We start from the raw sequence: 9,753 nt of genomic DNA, 5'->3' as shown, positions 1-9,753 counted from the left end.
GCGTTGGCTGGATGGATGTAGCGAACCAGCGGCGTTTGAATGTGGTTTGAACGCTATTGCGACGGGCGGTCTGGGAGAAACCAATGTGGAATGGAGGCCAGGATTCTACAGCTGAATTTTAATATAAGCCTGCTAGGTTGCATTTTTCGATGCTAATATTTGAAAAGTAGCATTATTCTAAGAGCGCATTGGAATCGTTTTATTAGCATTGGTCTTGTTTTCAGCATGAAACTAGCATTATTTGTCTCGTCCAAGCATCATGAAATCTTGTCTAGCATTTTAGCATTTTGCTAGCATTACTTCACGGAAAAATTGCCCAAAGGGAAGAAAAGTTTTAAAAAAGATCACAAAGGAACTAAACTTGACGGTATTAGATGCTCTTTGATTGGATCCATTTGCCATTCATTGAAATTGATACACTATAGGCAGAAAATGATTTCAATTGGAATCAAAATGGTTTATTCTAGTTGCTTCTCAATCAAAAGGAAGATTTAGCCATATTTCTGTATAAACCCAGACTTTTCGGAAAAAGATTGTTTACCATGATGGGTTGGCAAGTCAAGAAATTCATTCAAATGTTCAGTGCATGTAGAAGGACCAAGTTCCAATCTATAAGTAAATGTAAGTATGGATTAGTTCAATTGTATTCTTTAATAAAATGAAAATAGGAAAAAGTGTTCAAACTAGAAAACTATAGAGCTTTATAAGTAAAGATACTTATTGCAGCTCTTACTTATACCCACTTTGAAGTATGATGCACCCAACAAAAACTAATTGTCTTATTTTTAGGATCTAATTTCACCATAGAAAAACGGCAACAAATTTATTTAGCTATTATATAAAGATTGAAAGGTAATAAATAGGCAAATAATAACCTTTCATTCTAATGATACTGGGGAAGAATATAAGAAACAAGTCATGGTCCAGTAATTGATAAGCACTTGCATCAAATCAGCATATGTGGACAAAAGTGAGCGTCATGGTAATATTGCAATCAAACCAATATGAAAATGTTCTAATTGAACCTGACTTCTTCTATGGACCTTTTGGACCATTTTCTAACAACCTAGTCAGTTCATTTGGATTGATTGTTGCAACTGTGGTATTTTAATGTTTTTGATCATTGCCTCTTCTATTTTTGTGTTGTTTGTAATATGTGTGCTTTTGACGTGTAGAACCGTAGATAAAATTTCAGTTTCATCATCTAATGGCTACCCCTGAAAGTTTACTCAGCTTCAGACGGAATACCGAAGCCATGGCCAAGTACAAATAACGTTCAGACTCTTATCCACCAATTGCGGCGCCTTAATCAAGCAAATATTGCTCAATTTTGGAGCAACAATGGCATAAAAGTTGCCAATACTTGCCATGTTTTGCATCTTGACTTTTCCTGTTTCCTAAAAACTGAAAATTATCACACCCGTTAAAGCAACCAAAGTTTAGACCCTTTAAACTGAATCACAACATTCTATTGTTGGTCGGACTGGCCCGGACCGCCTGTTTGGTGCTGAGAATAAAAAAAACCTTCGCTCCTGCGAAGAGAGACTCGCTCGGCCTCGCCCTTTCTAAAGTTTATTTGATAAACCACCATTTCTAGCCGCCAGAGGGGGCTTAACTGGAACTCAAAGGCAAAATAGACACTTAATGGATTAACATTAACAGTCTAGCAAGTGATATAAAGACCAGAGTCTTAAAACTGTGATTAGAATCTATGTTGAACATCTGCATATTCTACATTATTCATTGGTCCGATGTCATATCTGCATCATTTATAGACTTCAATGTTTACAGCGCAACATCCGTCTACTTGTGGAGAGCAACCTTGTATTCAAGATCGACATGTGTTTAAAGAAGATTTAAACTTCATTCAAGGCCGATTTTATCGATGGATCTTCGTCAACGGAGAGGTGGGCCCAGGTCATCACCCGGGATTGATACGCAGAGCCCGGACAGGCCTGCTCCGCCCTCTGGTGCCCGTTCTCGAAAAACCACCAATCCCGATTTTGATCCGTCCCAATTTGAGTCCAACATCCCTGTTGAAATCCCTTGGAAGGCGGTGGCATTGGGGGCTTTTCTATTGCTCTGTGGTTTAGTGGCCTTTATCATCTTAACTTTGGATTTGTGTCATAGTTTAAGCGGCCATGCCATCGAATTTATCATGAGAAAAAACGACCAAGGCGTCGAGGTGGGGCGCTTTGATTACTCATAAAGTCTATATCCCGTTTGAGTAATCTCTGACCCGTTTCTTCTCTGATCGTTCTAGGAGGAAGTGGACTTTCGCTCCGAGAGGTTCTGGCCTTTGGCCATTCTGGGATTTTTAGCTTTTACCCCGGGAAGTTATGTGACTTTCCTCTTCGTCATGGCTGCCCTTCAAATCCCAGGTTACTCCTTCGACGACATTCCCAATTAGTAGACCATAAACATCTCCGCTAAGTCACCAAAGAACTTAAACGCACATCCAGTATTGTATTCTGCTAAGGGCTGAACCGCAAACATATATTGATACAGACTGTATGTGTATTTTCACCACTCAAGCATGGGTTTGAATATTGCGCTCTTGATCTGGCTCATGGTTGACGTCGCCGGCATTGCCGTGATTGAATGGAACTTGTTTCACTAGTTTGTGCTTCACGTCCGTAGAATGGTGATTCATTCCTTCTGGTCGAGTGTTGCCATTGATTTCGATAGGTTCCACCAAATTCATTCGCTTTCTAAGATCGCATAACATGGTTGAAAAGCATTGATAATTTAGCTACAGTCCAAGCAAGGGTACCTTTTGTACAGATAGTAGGCAACTCCACCAATGGCGACAATGAGGACCAAGATGACTGCCACGATCACGATTATCACCCTGGGAGCAAATAAGATGGCCAAGGCTTGGGATCGAGCTGAATCAAAAGATATTCAAGGATTTCAAAAAATCTCTTTGTCAATGCATCATATTCTTACTGACGCATCCACCCACACCAATGCCTGAGCATTCTTGGATGGTCGGGAAACGGACGCACGTGAGGTTCCTCACAATGCATTGGTTGGCTCCGCCTTCAGGTTCGGCTCTTTCAGTATCGTTCTCCATGACTGAAAGAAAGACGTGATATGAACTTGATGTAGCTAGTCATGGAATTTAGGGACGTTTACGTGATCGGGTGTAACGACGGACTTGAGAATCAATTCCAGTCAAGATTTGTCTCATCTCTTGGAGAGTGTTTTCATATTTTAAATGTCTTTTGACCCGTCCTCTGTTTGGGGACACCATATCGTCTAATGCTATCTTCAAGAGACCACGAAATTCGTGAAGCTCTTTCTCCAAAGTTTCCATTTCTTTCAATGTTCCGCTAAAATCCTCATCGGTATCTTTCTGTAAGAAAAATAATTCCCTGCTGACAAATCAAAAACAAATGCGAACATCAAAATGATCTAACGATTTCTACTTTTCGATGTCGAGATAATCTGGTTTGCGGAGTCATCCGACCAAGCCGGGATCGTGTTTTTCCACCCGCTTCATCCACTTCCAACACGTCTGAGCGTCTTTTGGGCGAGTTACGATTCGATATCTGAATTTGAAATGCTATCAAGGGTCTAGGGAAGGTCCTGAAACATTTCAATTCATCCAGATCTCACCTCGTTCCCTGTCACAGTTCTGGATGACATTGGAAGCGATCCGTCCTCCTCCACAAATAATTGATCCTTGAAGTGTTTTGAAGTTCGATCTCGAATGTTTGCCATACTTCCGTCTATCTAAATTACCTGCAATTGTCGACTGGATTGGATGGTTTCTTCATCTTCCAAATTTAGGGTATCTCCAAAATCGGTTTCGGTTTCGGCTTCGGTTTCGGCTTTGGCTTCGCCCTCAGCTTCAGCCTCAGGTTCAACTTCAGGATCCTCTGTAGAAAAACACTCGTTACATGGTTTTTTTTTATTATCGTTTGAACAAATGGTTTACATTACCGTTGGTATGAAGACTCTCGTAATCCGATTTCTCTGGCTCATCTTCATAATCTTCATAACTGTAGTCCCCAAACCCGGAAACAGCCTCTTCATCGACAGCGGCTACTGAACTGTTAGTAGCCTCCCCAAACGCAGGTCCATCTTTTAAAGCTGTGTGAAAGAGGGCTTTTTGTAAAGCTAAAATGTTTTAATTCTTTGTCAACTAATTACCGAGTAAAGCCAGATATTTGGTGAAACCGCAACTAACAAGGACATCCTTGAGAGCACTGCCAGAATCTTTGTCCTGATTTTGCCGCGACTTGTTCATCATTTCTGCCATTAGAGGATAATCTGCCATGAATTCAGCACTCTCCAGTTTTTGGAACATATCCTCCAGAACAGATAAATCTGAAAAGCATCAAAACATATTCTTTAAGACACCCACTGTTCGGTATGACCACGTTTTTGACATTTACCTCCAGGACATTGGCCAGTGCAGTCAATGACTCCACGACCTTCACATTGCATCGAGAAGTCAGAACACTCCAAATTGCCAAGCATCTTGCAAAAATATCCACTCGAAGCTATGGGCAGGCAAGAATAGCCTTCAGGAAAATGTCCTTGGCAAGAAGAATCCTGCTAGACTACCATATTACCTGGTTCAATACCTTCTTGGCCATTATCCGTGAATTGACCACCCATGATGGTGGCGAAAAACGGATTCTTTGACAACGGGTTCCTCTCCATCTCGTCCAGGAGAGCCATGTTAAGTTCAGAACCTACCGTACAGAATTGCAATTTTCTTGAAGCAGATCAATCACACGTAAGATTAAGACTACCTTCAATCGAATTGGAGGAACGAAGAGCCACAAGAATGAAGACAATTGAATTCCACCACATGACTAGGAGGACGTGAAAACAACTCAACTAGAGGGCAAAACGGAACCCGTTAAAAGAGAGAAAGAGGTCTCCAGTAATTGAAATTTTTCTCTCTGAGCTTTTTTTGAGTGACAACCACTGGTTTGGGCAGTGATTCGATCCATAGCAACATCTGGAGTTGCCATCACGACCATCTGCTCTGAGCTTTAAATGCTCGATATGAATTATGTGAAACGGTCTTTTTTTTATCCCAATTTTGTTTTTAGGTCATGCAAAGAAAGGCCTTGGAAAAAGGACAAAGCTTTCTCTTGAGATTCAGATGGGTATATTTCAAGATAGACACGTTCATTCCAAAAATAGAGAATGTAAATATAAAAAAAGATAACTGTTGTTGCTATTGCGTAATACAACTGGTCATGTTTGATCCAATATTCTCCGCATATTTATCCGATATTTTCCCTCTGATTTCTTGAACTTCTCGCCGCACGTCCCTTAATGATTTGATTTGTGATCGAAGAAAGTCTACAGATTGAGCTGTAGATAAATCAGACAGGCTTCCCAAAGGTGAGCTTTGGTCCAAGTCTTTGATTCCCAACAGAATGGAAACATTGGGATCATCTCCGTCTAGAATTTGATTAGTGACGGAGCCCAAAATGCGAAGATCTTTGACACAGTCACAGATTTCTCTATGAATCACTTTGATCAATCGGTTCTGCTCTTTGGCATAGGATTCTTGGGATCGGGCTGTATCGAGTTCCGAAGCCAATGCTCCACTTTTCGCTTCCAAAGCGATCACCTTGGCTTTGGTGTTGGTCAGACACTCCCGCAAATACTTCGCAGTTTTTGTCTCGTCCCTAAGTTTGTCGGCTAGTGAGACGGATTCTTTGGTTTTGGCTTCAAAATTCTTGCTCATCTCGGTCAGAGATGTTTGTACTTTAGTCAACTCGCGTTTGTGGCGGTTTTGGAGAATCTTTACGTATCGCTTGAGGTTCAGGTTCTCGGACTTCAAGTCGTCCAATTCCTCCAGAGCCGTTTCAAATCGCGACTGATCCATATTGGTGGCACACTTTCGCCGTTCTTCAGTTTTGCTCACTTGTTGCTGCAGGCTCTTGACCAATATTTCATTATCTTCCAACTGAAAAAAAAACAAAACATATCTCATCATTACAGATATCGAGTTTGATTTTCCTGAAAAAGAGTCCCGACTTACTTTACTCTCTAATGATGATATGGTTGTTTCAGTTCCTGCCAATGATTGGCGAAGAGCCGACGTATCAATTTGCGCCTTGCTCAGCTGTCCCTTCAGCGTTTGACACAAATCCTCTTGAGCCTTCAATGTGGCTTTGAGTGAATCGTGTTCCTCTTGGGACGGCAAGGTATTCAAGTACGCCTCCAAACCCTGATGAATCAAGTAAGAATTATACCTCTTCACCGGCCCACTTCATCAGTGTCGAAGCCAACTGACCTGTTTCCCTCGAATAAGTTTATCTTGCACTTGTTGGACCTTCAGTCGTTCCAACTTCTCGTCTTGCCAGGCTGTTGTGAGCTCTGAGACTTGTGCCAAGAGTTCTTCGGATTCATCCTGATATTCCTCTTGCAATTGAACCACACTCTCCTGCAACTTGGTCAAACGATCATCCGACTCCCTAATGTTTCTTCGCAAGTCGGCATTTTCTCGGGATAATCGCTCATTTTCCACCATCAAACTCGATGGATCAGAGGGACCCAAACGTGTCTCCAACATTTCTAGCAGATCAATGATAGTGGCCCAACATTAATGTCATTACGTTATTATGATGATAATTTGGGAGACACGGATTTTTTTAGTTACTACAATTACTGTAACTTTATGTATTGTTTAAAAAAAAAAGACTCTTACGTGTCAAAGATTGCACTTGTGTCTGTAGAAGCTCCATTTTGCGTTCCATGCCTCCAGGTTTGACGGAATCTCCACCCTCAAATACCAAAGGACTGGGCGTGCCCAATGGTCCCTCCTCCAACGGTGCGTAGGGCGAGGCTCCGTCTAAATTGAGAACACGCACTATGGGGCGAACCCGAGAAATTTGAGGTGTTTTCCAAGTATCCATCTTCGCGGAGCCAAAACTAAAAGGCATATAAAGTCATATTGTAGAAGGCATAGTGTTATAAACAAGTTCTCAATAAGATTAGATTCCTTACCAATGTTAAACAGAGTTTTGGGTTTATTATTATTGTTGAACGTCACATCTTGTTTCTTTCTTTTTTTGAATTCAGACATTCCAATCTCAGGGTGACTGATTTGTCTTTGACTACAATTCAAAATCAAACACAATCATTTATTGGGCCAGTTCATGATCATAACAGATTAGTGGGTTATAGAAAATTAGTCTACAAAACACTTCAGCATCACAAATCAATTGCTTTGTGTCGATAATATCATCAATACTATTTCGATAGTCATTCCAATACTGATATTTGGTCACCCTCAAGACATTGAAATGCCGGAAATGCCGTAAGTAATGAACTCGGAAAGAGTAAGTAAGTCAATGAAGGCATTGATGTCCATTGGGTTGGAATTGGATTTCACGGCTTTAGAAGGTGAACTTGGCCATCACCATTCTATGATCACTAGCCGTGCTGTCCACGTGATCCACAGAAACTAATTGGAACAGATTCATCCACCCTGGCGAAGCGTAGACGTAATCAATGCGGGTGCCAAATCGGCAAGTCCCTACAGGCTTGGGCTCACCCGCTTTCATCCAAAGATCATGGAATCCCAATGACTTGATCTGGAATTAAGGCTTGATTGAAGCTAGTGAAGCCAAAGCTAGGAAGAGTTTCAAATTGAAGCTGATACCTTGTTTGTGACATCTACATGAGGTGATTCCCAAGCATTCTTCCGCCTGGTCTCGGACAGCTCTGCCCAATGAGACTCAGTATATTCATCTCGGCTGAGGGCATTGAAATCGCCGGTCCAGATGAGGGGGTTCTGATCTTTTAAGTATGTCTCACAAGTTTTGTGAATGTGGTCGATTTGGGCCAGACGAAATTGTTCTGACCTGTGATCTGAAATTGGAAGCAATGGGATTTGATAGATTGGGAAACTCAATGTGACGGAGCCGGAGGAGAATGGCTTACTGAGATGTAGGCAAGTGATGTAGATGGGCGTATCCAAATGTGGAACCATCACCTTTCCTATCACGTAATGATCCTTGAAACGCTCCAAAGTCTTTTCAAGTGGGAACTTGCTGAATATGGCTGTGCAGAACTGCCAAATACTGTGAGGGTACATGAACTCCATTTTACGGCTGAATTGATCATGCTCAGGCTTAGTAGACTCCTGTAGGCACAAAACATCCGGAGCATGGATCTGGAATTAAAAATGGATTTATTGCACAGCCCAATCAACCTTTGCCGTTGTTACGTTTTAAATTACTTTGATTATGTCCTGGACTCTCTCGAGATTATCTTGACAGTTTTCATCCGTCCACATATGAACATTGTAGGTGCCAATTGACAAACTTCGAGTACTTGACATGTTGGCTGTAACGGCCTCAGAAGCTTTCTGAGGTGACCTCAATTGCCTAGATAAAAATCTGAAAACGGCGGGATGTTTAAACAACTTATACTTGGGACAACGAGGAAAACGTTATAAACGGACTGGACTCACTTTACCGTTAGTTCATCAAATTGAGAGAATGACTTTGGAGATATTCATTTACAAATTCGGGCTCTTTGTTTAGTAAGTCGTGGTCCTGGTGACACTTTAAAAGTAACTCACTTCTTGAGATTAATAGTGCAATGAGCTAAAGATTTACAGGTAACTGGAGTCGAAAGAAGTAAGGCGTAGAAGATCAAGCATTCCAGTCAATTCACACAACTAGTAGATTCATCATTCGAATCAAAAGGCTCCATGAATGGGTCATGGTGTACGCTTCCAGAAAGACATTCTACGCATTTCAGGTCGGGAATCTGTTGTCCATTTTTGTACGAGTGAAACAAAAAACAAATAGCATTGACGCTTTTCCTTCGCAATTCTTTATTTTTAAAAAGGGAGCCAAAGGAATCATATTATATATTGGTTTTGTCATTGATTGGTTGGTGCTAGACTCGTGTCAGCTAGATCTGATTAATTACTTTGAGTTGGAATATAAACCATCACAAATCCGGTAAGAAGTTTAAACATAATCGATTACTATTGAATGGAGCGGAATTGCAATTAACCATGATTGCAGTTGTAATGCATTTACACTCAAATAGATGTATCATTGTTGGGCCAGTTTCACAATTTTTTCCTTTCTCTATCTAGAATGTGAACCATGTCTTTGATATATGTAGAACGTTGATATGGATCCACCAAAACTTCCTTTGCCTAAAAGATGAAAATGTCATTCAAACTTTTAGCGGCAACAACTCGCTTGCATTGATTAAAATGTAATTCATTGCAATAACAATTCATTGGAACTGTGATTGAAATTTCCTTTTTCTGCGTTACCACTGGAAGTGAGTGCAATCTTTAATAGTATTGAATGACGGCTTTGTAATTCTTATTCATCTTTATGGTGGCTATAAGATTCTTAATGATTTTCATAATGATATCATATTTCGCCTATCGACGCATTACTTGTTAAAAGAAGAAAAAAATAACTTGGTCACTCTCAGACAAAAATGCAACTTATTTTCTTTAAGGCTTCATTCCAACCTCATTGTTTGTTTGGACCGTTTGGACCTTCTTTCATTCTTAATCCAGTGCTGTTGTTTTTGCATTTGAACTATCTCCAATCCATTCTTAGACTGACTAAAGGTGTCCGTAACGATCGGAAAAGAAATTGCCAACCCTGATCCCATATCTCTTCTCTTGTCAGGGCCCTTTACAAAGTACGTTTGGGTCAGAGTCATTTAGTAAATGACTCAACCGTTGACAACCAGAGGCTAGTTGCTGAAGAAGCGTATAATTCTTTTGCTAGG

The 9,753-nt window shown here is 40.8% G+C and overlaps 5 protein-coding genes across 6 annotated transcripts in view; 2 read left to right on the top strand and 3 right to left on the bottom strand.

Annotated features, from left to right (window-relative positions):
* Window positions 1-1,526: 1,526 nt before the first annotated feature.
* Window positions 1,527-2,529, top strand: LOC131877029 (transmembrane protein 230-like). The gene is made up of 2 exons (XM_059222592.1): window positions 1,527-2,185; window positions 2,264-2,529. Exons 1-2 carry the CDS (start codon window positions 1,886-1,888, stop codon window positions 2,408-2,410), a joined length of 447 nt encoding a protein of 148 aa, XP_059078575.1. The 5' UTR covers window positions 1,527-1,885; the 3' UTR covers window positions 2,411-2,529.
* A 1-nt stretch (window position 2,530) lies between these two features.
* On the bottom strand, window positions 2,531-4,854 carry LOC131877021 (uncharacterized; the record flags this gene model as incomplete). Its single annotated transcript, XM_059222582.1, is given in 12 exon segments — window positions 2,531-2,711; window positions 2,774-2,888; window positions 2,950-3,078; window positions 3,139-3,358; window positions 3,432-3,554; window positions 3,622-3,687; window positions 3,748-3,884; window positions 3,949-4,098; window positions 4,159-4,335; window positions 4,404-4,511; window positions 4,584-4,706; window positions 4,767-4,854. Coding segments are annotated over 12 exon segments (1,590 nt in total).
* A 260-nt stretch (window positions 4,855-5,114) lies between these two features.
* Window positions 5,115-7,089, bottom strand: LOC131877023 (centrosomal protein of 85 kDa-like). Its single transcript, XM_059222584.1, has 5 exons — window positions 6,985-7,089; window positions 6,686-6,909; window positions 6,272-6,552; window positions 6,017-6,205; window positions 5,115-5,941 (listed from the first exon to the last, which is right to left on the bottom strand). Exons 2-5 carry the CDS (start codon window positions 6,891-6,893, stop codon window positions 5,201-5,203), a joined length of 1,419 nt encoding a protein of 472 aa, XP_059078567.1. The 5' UTR covers window positions 6,894-6,909; window positions 6,985-7,089; the 3' UTR covers window positions 5,115-5,200.
* An 11-nt stretch (window positions 7,090-7,100) lies between these two features.
* Window positions 7,101-8,730, bottom strand: LOC131877027 (uncharacterized). 2 transcript variants are annotated; one of them, XM_059222587.1, is made up of 5 exons: window positions 8,456-8,730; window positions 8,222-8,381; window positions 7,924-8,155; window positions 7,643-7,851; window positions 7,101-7,574 (listed from the first exon to the last, which is right to left on the bottom strand). In XM_059222587.1, exons 2-5 carry the CDS (start codon window positions 8,321-8,323, stop codon window positions 7,377-7,379), a joined length of 741 nt encoding a protein of 246 aa, XP_059078570.1. In that variant the 5' UTR covers window positions 8,324-8,381; window positions 8,456-8,730; the 3' UTR covers window positions 7,101-7,376. The 2 variants fall into 2 exon arrangements, with proteins under 2 accessions (XP_059078570.1, XP_059078571.1); XM_059222588.1 differs by having other exon boundaries at window positions 8,461-8,730.
* Window positions 8,731-9,513: 783 nt separating this feature from the next.
* The window catches only part of LOC131877022 (uncharacterized), a 1,808-nt gene continuing 1,568 nt past the window's right edge, over window positions 9,514-9,753 (top strand). Inside the window, exon 1 of the mRNA XM_059222583.1 lies at window positions 9,514-9,716. The gene's annotated coding sequence lies outside the window, so the exon portion shown is untranslated. The remainder of the gene's footprint in view (window positions 9,717-9,753) is intronic.

The sequence above is a fragment of the Tigriopus californicus genome, chromosome 2 (genome assembly GCF_007210705.1).
Source record: "Tigriopus californicus strain San Diego chromosome 2, Tcal_SD_v2.1, whole genome shotgun sequence".
Taxonomy (NCBI): Eukaryota; Metazoa; Arthropoda; class Copepoda; order Harpacticoida; family Harpacticidae; genus Tigriopus; species Tigriopus californicus.
The sequence above is the reverse complement of the archived record's forward strand: the minus strand, read 5'-3'. Positions and strand labels throughout refer to the sequence as shown.